The sequence below is a fragment of the Protopterus annectens genome, chromosome 6.part0, assembly GCF_019279795.1.
Source record: "Protopterus annectens isolate FY-2018-M chromosome 6.part0, PAN1.0, whole genome shotgun sequence".
Classification (NCBI taxonomy): Eukaryota; Metazoa; Chordata; order Ceratodontiformes; family Protopteridae; genus Protopterus; species Protopterus annectens.
Window position 1 is genome coordinate 220,766,375 of NC_056737.1, and position 18,947 is coordinate 220,785,321.

The following is an 18,947-nucleotide window of genomic DNA, read 5'->3' on the forward strand; positions in this document are numbered from 1 at the left end:
GTAATCCTGACTGCAGATGCTATCCAGTTCGGACATCTACATTTATGGTAGGTACAAAACTGTACTATGTCCTTCATGGATGCATCTGCAGTCATAACAAATGGGTAGAATACCATAGCCAAACTAGGGGTGGAGGAAGAAAAATTATGCTGTAGTTAGGATCCCTTGCAGTACAGCAGTGGCAAACCCTGCTCGGGATCTAGAGTATAGAGGTAAATTATAATGCTTGGCAAATGTATGCACGGAGGTCCAAGTAGCCGCCTCAATAATGTCCTTGGTTGCCACTCCTCGTAAGAAAGCTGTGGTAGTGGCTGTAGCCCTTGTAGAATGAGGTCTTATGTTCTGTGGAATTGGTTTTCCATGGAAGGAGTAACAGAATCTTATGCAATTTCCTATCCATTTGGAGATTGTCTGTTTGGAAATTGCTTTTCCTTCCCTTCCTGTTGCATAAGCTACTAAAAGCTGGTCAGTTTTTCTGTTACTTTTGGTTCTGTCCAGGTAGTAGCGTAACTGTCTATGTACATCCAAGGTATGCAGCAGTCTTTCCCCTGTTTTGTGGATTGGGAAAGAAGGTAGGTAGGTGGATTGCCTGGTTTAAAGACACTCTGGATACCACCTTAGGCATAAATGTAGGATTAGTTCTCATGGACACCCTATCTTGATGGAAGATTAGGAAGGGTTGCACTGCCATTAAGGCCTGTAGTTCGAAACCCTCCTTGCTGAGGTAATTGCCAGTAGGAAAGCAGTTTTCCATGACAGGTGTTGTAGATCTGCTGTTGCTGCTGGTTCAAACGGAGGGAGTGTCAACTTTTCTAGCACAAAGTTCAAGTCCCATGCTGGTAATGGTGGTTTCCTAGGAGGTTTTACATTCTTGATCCCTCTGAGGAACTGCCTGAGTAGAGGATGCGAAAAGACAGGTGGATCGAAGCTGTATTCTGCTGAAATAGCTGATGCATGTATCTTGATGGAGGAATAGGACAGGCCTGTATGTAGAAGCTCTGCCAAGTACTCCAGAATGTTAGCAATATCTATGTTCGACACATCTTTTCCTCTTTCAGTACTCCAAATGACAAACCTTTTCCATTTTCCTGCATAGTTCCTTCTTGTTGAAGGTCTGCGGGCTTCAAGGAAAATGTCTTTAACCCTTTGGGAAAGGTCTGGGTTGGTTGCTGCTATGTGATGTTCCAGGCCGTCAGTTGCAAGGTTTTTAGGTTTGGATGCATGATCTTGTAGTTGTTCTGAGTTAACATCAAAGGCATCAAGGGTATTGACCACATTCTCTCCCGAGACATGCTCCTCAGTAATGGGTACCAGTGTTGTCTTGGCCAATTCGGAGCTATCAGGATTATCCTTGGACGTTCCTCTTTGATTTTCAGTAGTACCTTGTGCATCAAGGGAAGAGGTGGAAATGCATATGCTGTCAGGCCTTTCCAGCTGAAGGATAGAGAGTCCACCTTCCATGCAAGTGGGTGGAATGTCCTTGTGCAGAATTTTTTGAGCTGGTGATTGAGTGGGGAAGCGAACAGATCTATTTGTGGCATTCCCCATTTCTTTGTGATGGCCTTGAAGATGTCCGGGTGTAGCATCCATTCGTGAGCATCCGAGGTGGTTCTGCTTAACATGTCTGCTAGGGTGTTCTCTTTTCCCGGCACAAATATTGCCTGTAACTGGATGTTGTAGCTGAGAGCCAGATTCCAAAGGTCCAAAGTCATTCTGCATAGGGGTATGAATGAGTGCCTCCCTGTTTGTTGATGTACCACATGACTGTGGTGTTGTCTGTCCTTATCATCAAATGGCCTTCTTTGAGGAATGGTCTGAATTTTTGGATTGCCAGTTTTACTGCCAGCATTTCTTTTTGGTTTATGTGCAGGTGCAGCTGGTCTTGAGTCCACAATCCTTGTATGCATTTGTCCAGCATGTGCGCCCCCCCATCCTAGGTCTGAGGCGTCCGTTGTGATGGTTTGGCTTGCTCGAAAGTTGTGGAAGGGTAAGCCTGGGTTTGCCTGGCATGCTTGAGCCCACCATAGGAACTCCTGTTTTAGGCAGGGGATTAGTGGGATTTCTGTTTCTAAGCTGTGCCTGTGCTGTGACCATAAATTCTTTAGGTACCACTGTAGCTTTCTCATATGCAGTCTGGCATGTGGGACCAAGATTATGCATGATGCCATGAAGCCCAAGGCCTGCAGAACTTTTCTTGCTGTTAGTTTGTTCTGCTTTGTTAATGTCAAGAAGTAAAGAGGGAGTTCTTTTTGTTTTTCTGCAGTTAGGAATGCCATTTGTTTTACTGTGTCCAATTCCGCGCCCAAGAATGTTCTTGTTTGGGATGGTATCAGCCTTGACTTTCGTAAATTGACTGTGTATCCCAGGGCTTGTAGCAAGTAAATGACCCTTTGTAAATCTGTTGTCAGCTTGCTTTTGTTGTCCGCTTGTAACAGGCAGTCGTCCAGGTATGGATAAATTTGGATTCCCTGTAGTCTGCAGTGAGCGATTACTGATGCCAGGCATTTTGTGAATACTCTCGGCGCAGTAGATAAGCCAAAGGGCAATGCTGAGAATTGATAATGCTCTGATCCTGCAAGAAATCTGAGGTATCTTCTGCAATTTGGTCGAATGGGGGCGGGAAGAAGTTGCTGTAGGGTCAGCATTTTGAATTTCGGGACAATGATGTATGTGTTTAAGACGGACAGGTCGAGAATAGGTCTCCAACGTTTCTCTTTTCTTGGTACTAGGAAGAGTCTGGAGTAGAATCCTTTGCCCTGTTCTGTTATTGGTACTCTTTCCACAGCTCTCATCTTTGTTAATTCCGCTATCTGCTGTAGAGCTTCTATTTTTTTGATTTGGAGGTAGGTTTGACATTCCTCTTTGTACTGGTAAGGTGTGGAAGTGGAACCGGTAGCCTTGGTCTATGGTTTGCAAAATCCACTTGTCTTTTGTGATATAGTGCCAATTTTTCGAAAATAAGGCTAACTTTCCGCCTAAAGGTGCTGCTATTTGCTCCCTGGTAGGCGGTGTCAGAGCCAAGACACTGTGATTGTCCTGTTGCAGTGGCAGTGGTTGTGTCTGTGCCTCAGTTATTGCCTTGCCACTGTCATCCTCTGTAGGCACCTCCTCTGGATTGATTTCTGCCTCTAGAGCGTCTATTCCTGCCCCTTTGGGATCTTGTGGAGTCAGGAAAGGACCAATTTTTGGCAGGCCAGTTCCTGCTAAACCTTGGGGGCTGAACCTGTAAGAAATCTTTAACTGTTTGTACAGATTTTGCCTTTTCTTCCATTTTCTTCATTACTTGCTGGGCAGGTGTACCAAATAGACTGGCCTTATCCATAGGAGCATCTAATAGCTTTGCTTTAACATGATCCGGTAAGACCTGTTCTTTCAACCATGCATGCCTTCTTATCACTGTGCCAGTCATGGCTGATCTAAATGAAGCCTCCAGTGCATCATAGCCACATTTTAAGGAATGGTTACTAACCTGTTGGATGTTATTCACCATTTCTAATACATATTTCTTATCTAAGGATTCATCAGAGGACAGTTTTTTAGTTAACTGATCAAGCATAAACTCTTGGTATTGGATCATATGAAACTGACAGTTTAAAGCTCTAGCTGAGAGAGTAGCAGAGGTGTAAACTTTTTACCCATCTCTCTAAGGACCTGGATTCCCTTTCAGAAGGAATAGGGTTTTGCTGTGGTCGAGGCTACTGCCTTAGGCCCCTGGGATATAGTTTTGGGATCTGCAAGTGGGGCCTTGTATAGGTGATGATGAGTGTCTGGCACCCTGTAAAATCTATCTGGTTTGGCAGGGGCTGGAGGTAAAGAATCAGGAGCAGTGCAAACATCATTAAATGCATCATCCACAACAGGCAGTACAGGAGGTATAGCTAAGGGCCTATGTTGTGGTAAGTGCAGAAAAGTCCTAAGCCTTTTTCTTGAATCTGAGAAATCTTGTCCCTGCCATTGGAATTGTTCTCTCATGGCATGTAAGGTTTCCCCAAAGGAAAATTCCTCTGGTGGAGAGGCAGCTGGAATGGATTCTTCAGCATCGGAATCTTCATAACTAGAAAAAGGAGCCTCTGGTTGGTCTGTAATGTCTGAGTCATCCGCAGAATCATCAGAGGACACTGGCTCGGGGGGCTCTGCTCTAGGTCTCTTTTCTGGGGGCTGAGAGGCCCTGTCTGGGTGAGATTGGGATCCCCTAATTAAGGATATTAAATCTTCTGCCAGAGTAAGCATTTGTGAACTTGAAGTGGGCCTGTGTGAAGGGAGCTTAACAGGCACTGATTTAGCAGATTTGGCTGCTTTAGCCCTGGCAAAGGCCTTAATAGACATGGCTGCAGGAGGCCTAGCAGCACCACGTGCTGGGGTAGAGACATCCAAAGGGATGGTGTCTGATAAATCACTAGGAATCACAGTTGTAGGCAAAATTTCTGAGGCCGATTCAACTAAGGTAGCAGGAGCCTCAGTAGTAGTCATGGATTCGGCTGAAGATTGACCGGTTTTCTCGGTTTCGGCCGAAACCGAGACACTCGCGGCTTGCTTAACCGTGGTTTCGGCCGAAACCGCGGACCGCGAGTGTCGGTCTTTTTCTTTGCGTTTTTTAACAATTTGGGTAGTCGGAGGATCCGACGGCATAATGTATGCAAAATCTGAGCGAAAAACTGTTCAGCAAACTCCGACCGGCGCCTAAGCGTTCGTCGGTTGAAGGAAGCACAGGCCGAACAGGCTGCTACGTCGTGGTCTGGGCCTAAGCAAGGCAGACAGTAAGAGTGGAAATCTTTATGAGGTATTTGTTTCCCACAGGTTAAACAGTTATTGACTTTTTCTGACATCGGCTGAGGCAAGAAAGAGTCCCCAACGGGGTACTTAGCTTTTTAGTAGTCTTCGAAGTAGTATTCGGTAGAAGTAATCTCTGGATCTGACCAACCGGCACTTGCGAACAGCTTCTGCTTGGCCACGGCAAGAAAGACTGGGGAAAATGGTGTCGGCTGATGCCTTTATACCCGAAGACCAGCAGAGATGACGTCGGGTGAAGTGCGACATCAGCCGAAGCCGGACCCAGACTTTGGAATCCGGCCGACCGAAGGGCTGCCTGATGACAGGACAACCCATTTGTTATGACTGCAGATGCATCCATGAAGGACATCATCTCCAAAGAAATGCAGCTAGTAATTTCATCGAATGGCACTGTCTTTGTGTTTGGCAAACAGGAACTGGAGCACAGAATCATATTTCTATCTAAAGTAGTGCTGAGAATGGTACAAGGGCACTACAATAAAAGTTTGCTAAGCAGGTCTAGCACCCTGAAAATATATATCCTATATGATGTGCAGTCAGACTGTCTCAAAGTAAGACTGGTAAACAACTACAAGGAACTACAAGGAAGCAAAAAAAACAAACTAGAGGAAACAAATCCTGTAAGGCAATTACAAAATATGACTGCTTAAGTGGCTCTGAGCCAGCAAGTTAAATTGTGCTGCTCAAAAGCTAAATATGAGACTTAGCATGGACTGGTATTTAGTGAGGCATGCTGGACTAAGGCAGTACCCATACAGTATTGGCTCAGACTACAAGGCACATAGTGAAACTAATGAAATATTACTGTAAATGTGCAATGCCACCTAATCAATGACCATACAAACAGCTCACAGGAAAAAAGGAAACTGAATGCCACACAGTACTCCAGTTTTTACATGCAAAAATGTAAATGTGGAGGACTAATTACAATTCCTGTAAATGAACTAAATACACTTACAGACACACGATGGTTCAGTAAGAACAGTTCGGTCTTACAGCTGCACGTGGCAGGAGATCATTTCTGGCTTCTGGCCACTGCCTGTGTGGAGGCTGCATGACTACCTGTGCTTGTGTGGGTCTTCTCAGGGTACTCAAGTTTACTCCTATATTTGCAAAACATGATGGTTGACTGTCTACACTAAATGTGTGTGTGTGTGTGTGTGTGTGTGTGTGTGTGTGTGTGTGTGTGTGTGTGTGTGTGTGTGTGTGTGTGTGTGTGTGTGTGTGATGTATGTATAGTAGTTATCTTTGCCCTTGTGGTTTACAGCCAGGTTGCAGCAGAAAAGTGTCTAAGAACTATCCCACTTACCTGGTTAAAAATGTTACCTAAGTAAATGAGGTAACCCAAAAGCATCACCCCTTTGGTCACACTGGTCTAAATGGTGAGTTTCCCCAGCTGCTTCACTGACACTGAACAGTCAGTTTAACGAAATAACACAGACTAACAATTTATTCTAAACTGTTTTTTTTTCATGATGGTGATGTGTTTTACAAATATGTCACAATGCAATTATATATTTCAGGAGGATGTGGGTCTAAAAATACAAACCTATTTGTTGCCTTCAATTCCCAGTGTAAAAGAAAGCTGGGAAAAGTAACAGACATCTGGGAGGTTTGCTATACACACATTTGAGAAAAGTATCTCTTAAAATTAGAAATGACATCCAAATATTAAAAAAAATTCACTGCTCTGGACATTTCACTAACATGATCTTACCTTCCATAAGTTTAGCAAAAGGTTCAGGACAGGTGGAAGGAATGGGTAGAGAAAGTTTGTTCATAGCCACTCCATAAGCTACTGCAAGTCCATCAATTCCCCGAAAGGGCACTTCTCCCGTAAGCAGCTCCCAAAGCAAGACACCGTAACTAGAAGAGAACATGACAAAATGGAACATTTAAACATGTTTTGAACACAGTGACAAATATAAGCCTACTGCAAGAATTATTACAATAACACAGCAGATAACCAGACTTCACACTTCACTAAATACCACTTTGGCTATAAGATAATATTTTATAAAGCACCAATGCTGAATACTATCAGCAAATAAAATTATCATTAATCATACTTATAAATTAATATGCACTTTGTTGTAACTCTGCCAGACATGAACTTGCATTACAAACATTCCTATACAATGTACACAAAAAGAACAGATGGTTTGCTAAAGTGTCAGTTTTATCTTGCAGTTAACCAACACATTATTTTACATTTTGGTGCTGTGTTGACTAGTTTTGCATGAACTGCTCTCGGAAAACAATACAAGTACTTATGCAGGAAAACACAAAGCACACATCCAACCAGGTGAAAACAAACCTATGAACTATACCCAGTTAGACACATAGTTAATGTATACACAGCTACCCTCAACTGCTTTCACCTGTCTCATTCCTTCTTTAATTCCCCTACAGTTTCATACAAGTACATTACTACTTTCTGATGCTAGCCATTCCATGGTCTGACCATTCCCTCAGTGAAGTGCCTTCTCACCTCTGCGTTTAAACTGCTTTCATCTACACACAATTAAGCCACTTTTTACTGCCATATCACTCTTGTTTAGCTGAATGCCTTTATACCTTTTCTTTCATGAATACATAGAAGTCCATATCATGTTTTTTACCTTTTTTATCCATTTTTAAAGATACACATGTACAGAATCTTTTTCAATGCTTCCTTGAAATGAAGACTGACTGCCATTAGGATTATTACTGAAGTCCATTCTTGAAAAAACTGCTCACAGTAAGGTACAGCACGCTAAAGGATTAAAAACCACATATGCGTCTTCTGAATTCACTTTATAAATTATACAGTACAACATCTTGCTTATGGATACATGTCTATCTGCTGAAGAACAGAGAATCGAACTGCATTTATCACTGAACATGCTATTCACTGAGCTGTTCTGACTAAGACCAATCTAAGGTAGGAATAAGGAAATTTGCCCTTTCCCCAGATGTAGTGCGATCTCAGAGAGGTATATATAATTACCAAATGAGGAGGTTTCAATGAACGGAATTTAAGATGTAATGCCGTTCGATGCTTTTATCCTTCGATGAATAACCAGAGACCCCCTCGTTTATAGCTGCTACAGCCTTACTGCAAAGGGAAGAAAGGTTCATTTAATCAACAGTCACTAATGAGAAAAAAAAATCATTCCCTTACTTGTCTCAGGCTATATTAAGCAGCAAGCTGTTTCAAAAACCACCACTTCTCCTTGAAGCAGTTCCTTCTCTACTGAAGAATACCATCACTGCACTTTTCTGCAATGACTCCCAGCTACTATTCTCCTATCGTGATGGTCAACATTTTGAGGAAGACATTCCTTCTCCGATACCCATTTTATCTAACTCAGGATTGTGGGAGGGCTGGAACTTAGCCCTGCACTCAGTGGGCACACAGTCAAAAATAATGCTATAAAACAGGCTAGTTCACTGCAGGATGAATGCAATCACAAACTTCATAAACATCTATGGACAAGGTCTTCCTGCAGACTAATCCCCATGTTAATTCTTCAGTGGTCTCACCTTTACATTGTTAAACAGTACACTAGTCCTATCACAAGTTCTGGAGTGTCAGAAATATAGATACGAAAAGCACAAGCTCGTGGATGAATTTCTCCAGCTCCCTGTCTTTCAGCAGCGTTTGTTGTCAAAGATGCTCTCCTGACTCACCATGACTCTTTGCATCCTATCATTTAAACAAATTTACATCCATCTCACGGCCTTCTCTCACATAATCTCCTTCAGCTGTGTGGGAAAGACTTATTGGTTTTGCTGAAACTGTGACCCAGTGATGACAATAGATACGGTTTGAAAGGCAAGGGCAGCCATCCTAAAAGCTATGGTAATTAATGTTAATGTACAAATCTAGGCAGCACCAGGCCTATTACTTTTTTTTTTAATGCGCAGCCCACAGACTTTATAAAAATGTGCTTATTTCAATGTAGTTATTTATTGCCTCAATTTGCTTTGTGTTAATAAAAATACAGCCTTTGAAAGGATGAACTTGCTGATGTAGTACGGTCTTCAAAGAGGAAAGACAGACCAAAGGAGAAGCCCACTTCCAATATATATGTATGTGTATACAGTGGATACACTCCCTAGTAAAATGCCAGGTTTTTGTGACATAAAAAAATGCGACCACAATAAATCATTTCAAAACTTTTCTCACCTTTAATGTGACCTACAACTTGTACAATTCAATTGAAAAACAAAAAATATGTTAGAGGAAAAATATAAAAAATAAAAAATGTACAATAAGCTAGTTGTGAACACCCTTAAACTAATACTTTGTTGAAGCACCTTTTGATTTAATTACAGCATTCAGTCTTCTTGGGTACACACCTGCCATCAATTAAAAGACTCTGATTAACTCCAAATAAAGTTCAGCTGTCCTAGTAGGATTTTCCTGACATTTACTCAGTTGCCTGCTACAGCAAAAGCCATGGTTTGCAGAGAACTTACAAAGCATCAAAGGGATCTCATTGTTGAAAGGTATCAGTCGGGAGAAGGGAACAAAAAAATTTCCACAGCACTGGATATGCCATGGAACACAGTGAAGACAGCCATCAAAAAGTGGAGAAAATATGTGACAACACTGACATTGCAAAGAAAGTACAGTTGTGTACCTACCATAAATGTAGATGTTCGAGTGCATTCACTGTTGCAGTCATTACACTTGGGTTATCCTGCTGGCAGGCTACCCGCAGTCAGCCTGAATTCCAAAGTCTAGGTCCGGCGTTGGTTGCTGATGCCTCTTTCCTGACGTCAGTGCACCAGGGGTATAAAAGATGCAGCCGACCTTGGATCTAACTAATATGGGGCAGCCCTGTTCCCTACTAACTGCAGCTTTCTTCCTGGTCAAATAGGACCAGAATTCAATCACCTTCACTTTGACTGAAGCCAGAAAGCATCTTCCATTTCTTTAGAAATCAGATTATGTGAAGGCCAGTCTACTAAAACTTAGTGATGACCATACTAAATTCAAACCCCTATTTTCTTCAGTTTTCTTGCCCCAGATGTCAGGTGCCCCCAAAAGGGTAGGCTAAACATTTATGCCAATGAGTATGCATGCAAAAACATAAACAATTCCTTCATCTACAAGCAAATACACCACATAGGTTGTATAGGATATAGAGAAGTACAGAAAAGTCCCAGCAATGAGAAGGGGGGTGGTGGGTGGGTAACCTGGACTGCAACAGTGAATACACTCGAACATCTACATTTATGGTAAGTACACAACTGTACTATGTTCATCGTGTTTCACTGTTGCAGTCATTACACTTGGGTTGAATCCCAAAGCTGAGGTAGGGAGGCTGGGCCTAAATAGGATTAGGAGAGGCTATAAGGCCCTGCAAAACTGCAGTGGCAAAGCCTGCTCTGGATTTAGATTAGACAGGTAAATGGTAGTGCTTTGTGAAAGTGTCCACTGAACTCCAAGTTGCAGACTCTAAAATGTCTTTGGTTGGTACCCCTCTGAGGAAGGCTGCTGAAGTGGCTGCTGCTCTTGTTAGAATAGGAATTGATTTGCCATGCTGTGAATAACAGAATCGAATGCAGTGGCCTATCCATTTTGAAATAGTCTGCTTTGAGATAGGCTTTCCTTGTGATCCTGCAGCACATGCCACTAAAAGTTGCTCAGTCTTTCTGAAAGCTTTAGTTCTGTGCAAGTAGAAGCGTAGCTGTCTGTGTATATCCAAAGACTGCAGGAGTCTCTCACCCTTATTCTGTGGGTTTGGATAAAAAGTTGACAAATGAATGGTTTGGTTAAGGGACACACTGGACACTACCTTAGGAATAAATGTAGGGTTAGACCTCAGAGAAACCCTGTCTGAATGGAAAATGAAAGGTTTCACAGCCATGAGCCTGTAACTCTGAAACTCGTCTTGCAGAGGTTATTGCTAGGAGCAGAGCTGTTTTCCAAGATAAGAACTTTATTTCAGCTGTTCTGGCTGGCTCAAAAGGCGGCAGTGTAAGTTTCTCCAAGACATAGTTGAGGTCCCATGTAGGTATTGGTGCTCTCCTTGGAGGTCTTATGTTTTTGACCCCTCTGAGGTATTGCCTTAGTAATAGGTGAGAAAAAATAGGTGGTGCAGTATTGTAATGAGCTGAAATGGCAGCGGCATGGATTTTAATTGATGAAAAGGATAGGCCTTTGTCCAGCATCTCAGTTAGGTATTGTAAAATTTGAGGAATATTTGGTACCAGCGTGTCAATTCCTTGTGCCTGGTTCCAAGCACAGAATCTCTTCCATTTTTCTGCATAAGATTTTCTGGTACTTGGCCTCCTGGCCTCCAAATAACATCCATAACTGCTTTAGAGAGAGGTGTGTTCTGAATGGCTACATTATTCACCATGCTGCCAGATTTAGGGTCTTGAGTTGGCTGTGCAGGATCTGATTGTTTCGTTGGGTCAGCAAATGAGGAATCAGAGGCAATGTCCAGGCTGGGCCTTGAGACAAGCTCTTCAGGATTGGGTACCAGTGCTGGCGGGGCCAGTCTGGGGCAATCAGAATCATTTTTGTCTTCTCTTGTCTGACCTTTAGGAGTACCTTGGGAAGGAGAGGCAGAGGAGGAAAGGCGTATACTGTTAGGGCTTTCCAGCTGAATGATAGAGCATCCACTTTCCATGCTTGCTTGTGATAAGTCCTTGTGCAGAATTTCTAGAATTTCTGTAGCTGGTAGTTGTGAGGAGAGGCAAAAAGATTTATGTCTGGGCATCTCCATTTCTTTGTTATCATGCTGAAGACTTGTGGATCCAGTTCCCACTCGTGGGGATCCGTAATGTTTCTGCTTAGTTCATCTGCCAGAGTATTTTTCTTTCCTGGCAGGAATTGTGCTTGCAAATGTACTTGATAAGTCAATGCTGTGTCCCACAAAGTCATAGCCTGTCTGTAGAGGGGGTAGGAATGTGTGCCTCCCTGCTTGTTTATGTACCACATGACTGTAGTATTGTCCATCCTTATCAGTAGTTGTCCTGGATGAAGAAAGTCCTTGAAAGCTGTCAGGGCATTTTGAACAGCTAGCGTCTCTTTTTGATTGATATGAAGATGCATTTGGCTTGAGGGACATGTGCCCTGAATACATTTTCCTGCCATGTGGGACCCCCAGGCATAATCTGAAGCATCTGTTGTTATTGACTGCCTGGCTGTGGGTAGGTTGAATGGCTGTCCCTTGTTGAGGTGACAGGACTGTGCCCACCATCGAAACTCCTGTTGAAGGCAAGGAATGAGGGTAATCAATGTTTCCAGGCTGTGGCAATGTTGAGTCCAAACACTTTTTAGATACCATTGTAGTTTCCTCATATGCAGTCTGGCACATGGAATTAGCAGGATGCAGGATGCCATGAAGCCCAAGGCCTGCAGAAATTTTCTTGCAGTTAACTGGGTCTTTGTTGCCAACACTGTGAAGTAAAAAGTCAGTTGCCTTTTTTGTCTGGCGTGAGATAAGCCATCTGGGCAGTTGTATTTAAGCTTGCACCCAGGAATATTATCTCTTGAGAGGGTACTAATTTTGATTTCTTTTCATTTACTGTGTAACCTAGGCATACCAATAATCTTTTTACAAACGCCAGATGTTCTAGTAGAATGTCCTTGTTCTCTGCTTGAATTAGGCAATCGTCTAAGTAAGGATATATTTGAAATCCTCTTTGTCTGCAATATGCAATTACTGGTGCCAGGCATTTTGTGAAGACCCTGGGTGCAGTAGATAAGCCTAAGGGCAGTGCAGAGAATTGGTAGTGCATTGAGCCAGCTATGAATCGGAGATATCTTCTGCAAGATTGTCTGATTGGCACAAGCAGGTATGCATCTTTTAGGTCCAAAGTTACAAGCCAAGCCTTTTTGCTCAGCATGGGCAAAAGCTGCTGCAAAGTCAACATTTTGAATTTTGGAATGTCCAGAAATGTATTTAGAAAAGACAGGTCCAGTATTGGTCTCCAGGCTTTGTCCTTTCGGGGTACCAAGAAAAGTCCTGAGTAAAAACCTTGTCCCTGCTCTTGCTGTGGTACTGGCTGAATGGCCCTCATGTCCATGAGGGATGAAACTTGTTTTTGTGCCTCTGCCCATTGATTGTGTGGCAGGTCTGGCATACCTTTTGCCCTTGGCAGGGTGTGAAAATGGAACCTGTGGCCTTGGGACACTATATTCAAGACCCATTTGTCCTGGGTGATCATGTGCCAGTTTTGAGAAAAAAGTGCTAGTTTTCCCCCTAAAGGGGCTGCCAAAAGATAAGTGCTTGGTGCTGGCAGAGGGAAGTCATTGGGACTGTTTCATGTATGGCTGTGATTTATCTTCTCCGCTTTTGGAGGTAGAAGCGCCCCACTGTTTAGGCCTGTATGAGCCCTGGGGTTGAGATCTGCCTCTAGGGTGTCTGTATCTGCCTCTTTGTGGTCTGTCCGACACTGGAAAGGACCAATTCTTTGTAGGCCAGTTCCTGCTAAATCTGGGTGGCTGTACCTGTAAGAAATCCTTCACTGTTTGCATGGATTTCGCTTTGTCCTCCATTTTCTTCAACACCTCCTCTGCTTTAACACCAAATAAAGTATCGTGTTGTAATGGAGCATCTAGTAATTTTGCCTTAACATGATCAGGTAGAATTTGTTCCTTTAACTAAGCATGTCTTCTAATGACAGAACCCGTAACTGCGGCCCTGCAAGAGGCCTCTAGAGAATCAAAACCACATTGCAATGTATGTTTTCCCACTTGTTTAGCTGTATGCAATAAATCCTGCATTTCCTTATTTTCTGCACAATCAGAATTTGCCAACATTTTCTGTTTTAGCAGTGACATTAGGTATTGCTGATAGTTAAGCATATGAAATTGACAATTTAAGGCCCTCATAGCCAAAGTAGCAGAAGTGTAAACTTTTCCCCCCATCTGTCTAGTGCCCCAGAATCCCTGTCAGAGGGGATAGGGTTTTTTGCAGTAGAAGCCTTGACCCCTTTGGGACCCTGAGAAATAGTTTCTGGATCAGCAGCAGGGTTTTTATAAAGAAATTTATGTGAGTTTGGAACCCTGTAGTATCTGTCTGGCTTTACAGGGGCAGGGGGTAAAAAGACAAAGAAAGGGCGGACTCTGAAAATACATCATCTACAATGTCTAACACAGGGGGAATAGCAAGTGGCCTGTGCTGAGGTAGTAAAAGAAAATCTCTAAGCCTTTTCTTTGAATCTGAGTAGTCTTGGCTCTCCCAGTGGAAGTGCTCCCTTCATGGTATGCAGGGTTTCCCCAAAAGATAAATCCTCTGGAGGAGAGGCTGAAGGAATAGATTCTTCAGCATCAGAATCATCATAGAGAGGAAGAGAGTATTCCTGCTCGGAAGAGGAATCAGAGGAAATGGAAACCTGATCTGAAGATTCATATTCTGTCTCTTGCCTAGGCCTCTTATCAGGAGGGGGATGGGTACCCCTGATCAAGGTAATTAGGTCTTCGGCCATTTTGAGCATCTGTTTTTTAGGCATGGAAGTCTGTCCAGGAGAATGCTGTACTTGTTTCTTTGTCTTTAAAGCTGCTTTAGTCTTTGCTGTAGAAGCTGAAGAAGGCTTTATATATAACTGTGTAGGTCTGAAAACACCCTCAGAAGCCGATGCCTCCTCACCGGCTCCGGACCCATCTGAGGGAATAGTTTCCGAGTGTCCAGTACCGTGAGTATCCAGAGGCCTAACTGGATCCACGTGGGAATCGGCAGCAGCCTGTGGCTCTGAGGTACCGGGCATCAGGGGCTGTGAAAGCGCCTCACTGATAACCGGCAAACTGGCTACTGGCTTAGCGGAAGCCTCGTCGTCGGTTCTGGACCTCGAATGCCTGTCCTTTTCCTTGCACTTTTTATAAACTCCAGTCATCGGTTGTTCCAACGGCATCATATAATTGAATCTTCGGCCAAAGTAATGAAAGGCAAAATCGTACCGACGCTTAATAGTGTGTTGGTTAAATCTAGCGCAAAACCGACAGCTAGCAACGTTGTGATCAGGGCCTAGGCAAGGAATACAGCAAGAGTGAAAATCCTTATGAGGTATTTGCTTCCCACAAGAAATACAATTGTTAACTTTTTCTAACATCGGTCTGGAGCAAGAAAAAAGTTTTCGCAACGGGGTACTTAGCTTTAATGAAGACTTCGGATCTGAAATTCGATTTTGAAAATCTCAGGAGTCGGCCGATCGGCACTTGCGACCAGCTTTTGCTTCGGGCACCACGCGGGAAGAAAGACTGAAGAAAATAGCGTTGGCTGCATCTTTTATACCCTTGGTGCACTGACGTCAGGGAAGAGGCGACAGCAACTGACGCCGGACCTAGACTTTGGAATTCAGACTGACTGTGGGTAGCCTGCCAGCAGGATAACCCAAGTGTAATGACTGCAACATCTGGATGTCCCTCCAAAATTGATGAAAAGACAAGATGAAAATTGGGCAGGAAGGCTGCCAAGAGACCTACAGCAACACTGAAGGAGCTGCATGAATTTCTGGCAAGTGCTGGTTGTGTACTACATGTGACAACAATCTCCCGTATTCTTCATATGTCTGGACTATGGGATAGGGTTGCAAGATGGAAACCTTTTCTTACACAGAAAAACATCCAGGCCCAACTAAAATTTAAAAAAAGCATTTAGCTTTAGACCATGGCTCTGGCACCAGTTATCCGTTTCTGCAAGACCTTTTTGAAGGATGTTTGTGTCAGCTGGAGAGTCGATTATGGCGTCCAGTTTGCAGTCATCTGCGAACTTGGTGAGCCATAGTCCTCCCACGTTGGCCTGTACCTCAGAAAAGTAAATACCGAACAAGAGAGGTCCCAGGACAGAACCTTGTGGGACGCCACTTGTGACCGGTTTCGAGTATGACATGGCCCCAGCAACTCTGACTCTGTGGGTTCTGTCTTTGAGCCAGCTTGCGACCCATCTTGTGACATAAGGGTTTATATTTAGGCTGGATAGCTTATCTATGATGCCCGAGTGGAGTATTGTGTCAAATGCCTTTGTGAGGTCCAGATAGGCTGTGTGGACTACCTTTCCTTCATCTATGGCCTTGGTGACTGTTTCGTAGAAGTCGACCAGGTTCAAAAGGCAGGATCTGCCCTTGACAAAGCCAAATTGGGTAGGATCTAATGTCTGTAGGTCCCCAATGTCTTTGTTTATGAGTTCCATGATGATCCTCTCCATAGCCTTGCAGACCAGGCTAGTCAGGCTTATGGGGCGATAGTTTCCAGGGTCTGCAGAGGCACCACCTTTGTGGAGTGGGACCAATGTTGCTGTACGCCATTCTTTGGGCACATATCCTGTAGTGAGGCTGAGATTGTACAGCAGTTTTACTTGAGGGATTAGTTATTCTTGGAGTTCATGTAGGACGCAACCCGGGACGCCATCTGGTCCCATGGAAGCAGTGTTTTTTGCTTTGGAGAGGGTGGCCTTCACATGAGCATCAGAGATGTTTGGGAGGCTGCACTCTGCCGGGATAGATACTTGCTCTTTTGGGGGGGGGGGGTTTGCACTGAACCTGTCTGCCAGGATATTGGCAATGTCTGTGGGTTCAGTCTATTTTTTTGTTGTTTAGAATCAACTCAGAACAAGTCTGGGAGTTGCATCCCAGGTTCCTAACATAACTGAAAAAAGCCTTATGATTGTCTTTAGTGTCCAGTGCAATTTTTCTCTCGAAGCTGGCCTTGGAGGATTTTATGAGGGATCGTAATTTTTTGCTAGTACTGATCAGAGATGCCTTCCCTTTTAGGGATTTTGCTCTATCATGTAGTAGCTTCCTCCTTCTGTTGTACAGTTTATTTATGGCTGGGGTCCACCAGACTGGATGCCTGCCTTTGGATGACTGGGTCTTGATTTTGTTTGGGATAGCATGATCCATGCATTCCTGGAGATGTCCGTAGAATGCATTTATATAGGATTCTGCAGTTTGGGCCATAGTTTCTACTGGCTCTGGGGCCTTGAAGGATTCCACTTCGGTTTTGAGAAGTGTGAAGTTCACTTTTGAGAAGTTTTTCACTATACTATATATACACACACATACATACACACATTTTATATATATATGTATATATATATATATATATATATATACACACACACACACACACACACACACACACACACACACACACACACACACACACACACACACACAGGACACAAACCTTGCTAATGTAATTTCATATGTCATACACAAACATAACACACCTTGCATCTGTAATTTCACATATGGTAGGTACAGATGGATGATGAAAATGCACAGGTTCAGACATAGAACACTACAATACAGTAAAACAGAACATTAAACCAAACGTTTTAATTCGGACAGAGCTGTACACACAGTAGCCATTATTACAGAGGTATTTCAACAGATACAACAACTAAGTATCATTCAGGACAGCAACACTTGCCCTTGGCTTTCAAGTACTCCTGGAGTTCACTGCTGAAGATTTTACTGACTAGTACATCAGACAGCAAAGCAGCTTGACTATTGTACAGCTCATGGACAATACACACAAATGCTTACAAATCAGCCTTGGCTTTAACTTTGGAATACCTCATGGATGAAAGCACAAAGAACTTGAGATTTTTAATACAGTTCTCTCTGTCTGAAGTCAGCTGTAAGTGGTATACAGGCTTTTTTATAAAGAAGTCTGTAACAGAACACTGTGGGTTTGGTCATTCACTTATTCCTCACATTTTATTGAACAGATTAACCACTGATGGTCAGAAACCATTTACAGAAGGAACCCAAAGAGAAAAGCTCCAGTATGAGTATATGAAAAATGATAGTTGTGTGCTTACCATAAATACTACATCTATAAGAGTAGGTCCATCTTCAGTAACTCCTAGGAATATGGCCACAGGTTTTAAGACTTATCAGCAAATCAAACATTCTAACACTATTGAGTACCTCCTCCCAATCCCGTAGGCAATGTGTTGCTCTCCAGGATCTGAGGTTGATATATATATATATATATATATATATATATATATATATATATGGGTCCATGTCATATGGTCGACTGTTCATTTGACTGAAAGTTCATTTGATCGACAAGCATTTTAGGTGGGGGGCTTCGCCCCCCACACCCCCCGATGTGGGGGGCTGTGCCCCCCACACCCCCCCTAACTATATATATCAACTCCAGGGTCGCACAACATTGGGGAAGGGGGCAAATGCTTGTCGATCAAATGAACTTTCAGTCAAATGAACTTTCAGTCAAATGAACAGTCGACCATATGACATGGACCTATATATATATATATATATATATATATATATATATATATATATATATATATATATAAAACACAAGTCCTATACAGTCAAGGCAGGGGAGGGAGGGTGAGGTCATTACCCAGGATGGACTAACTATTACACATCACGTGCTATGGTAAATACATAATTTTCTTATCTGATAAGTGCAGGCCCATCCTTGCTAACTCACAGGATACAGCCCCAGGTCTTCCTACTGGGCAAACCCTAGGAGAATATAACCTTGATAATGGTGGCCTCAATGGCAGAGCTGGATCTGGAAATTAGATTCAGTCTGTAATGATTTGCAAAGGTACTCCGGGAATATCATGTAGCACAATCAAGGTAACATTTCTGAAAAAGGATGTTAAGGCACTTAACGTTCTAAAAAAAAATAAGAATCAATAACCTGTGGAACTGCCTTGTGATATTTCACACAATGACATTTTATACAATCAGGCATCTGGCAAAGATAATTTTAAATGAATATTTAAACTTGGGACACTTGAAATTCCTCTCATAACAATCTGCTGCTTCGTTTTCCTACCTCATTATGGAGCTGTGAAGATGTTTTAGAACCCTTTAAGTAGCATCAGGCTACTTAATTAGAACGCCACTCTACCAAAGCCAGCTGTAAGCTTCCCTGCACTACTATTTATCGTTTGTCAAGCCTGTAATTAGCTCTCAAACTTGACAATGCCCCATTACTTTTAATCAGAAGAATAGCCCTATTATTCCATCTACATTTACGTTTCTGGCATTCAAGCCGAGAAGTGGCCCTGTAACTACGGCTCTCTCATAGTGATCACCATAAGTAGCCCTTCTGCCACCAGTATTGATCATAGTAAAAGACGCTTAATTGCTAATAATGAACGCAGAATAAATGTAACTGCATTGATACTAACCATATATAGTCTTTGTCTATATCATGT

The 18,947-nt window shown here is 42.9% G+C and overlaps 1 protein-coding gene across 1 annotated transcript in view; it reads right to left on the bottom strand.

Moving 5' to 3' along the window:
- Positions 1–18,947, bottom strand: part of MAP3K9 (mitogen-activated protein kinase kinase kinase 9) — a 1,255,777-nt gene that overhangs the window by 780,862 nt on the left and 455,968 nt on the right. The window contains exon 4 of the mRNA XM_044073971.1: positions 6,509–6,657. Within this exon, the coding sequence (XP_043929906.1) occupies positions 6,509–6,657 (149 nt within the window). The remainder of the gene's footprint in view (positions 1–6,508; positions 6,658–18,947) is intronic.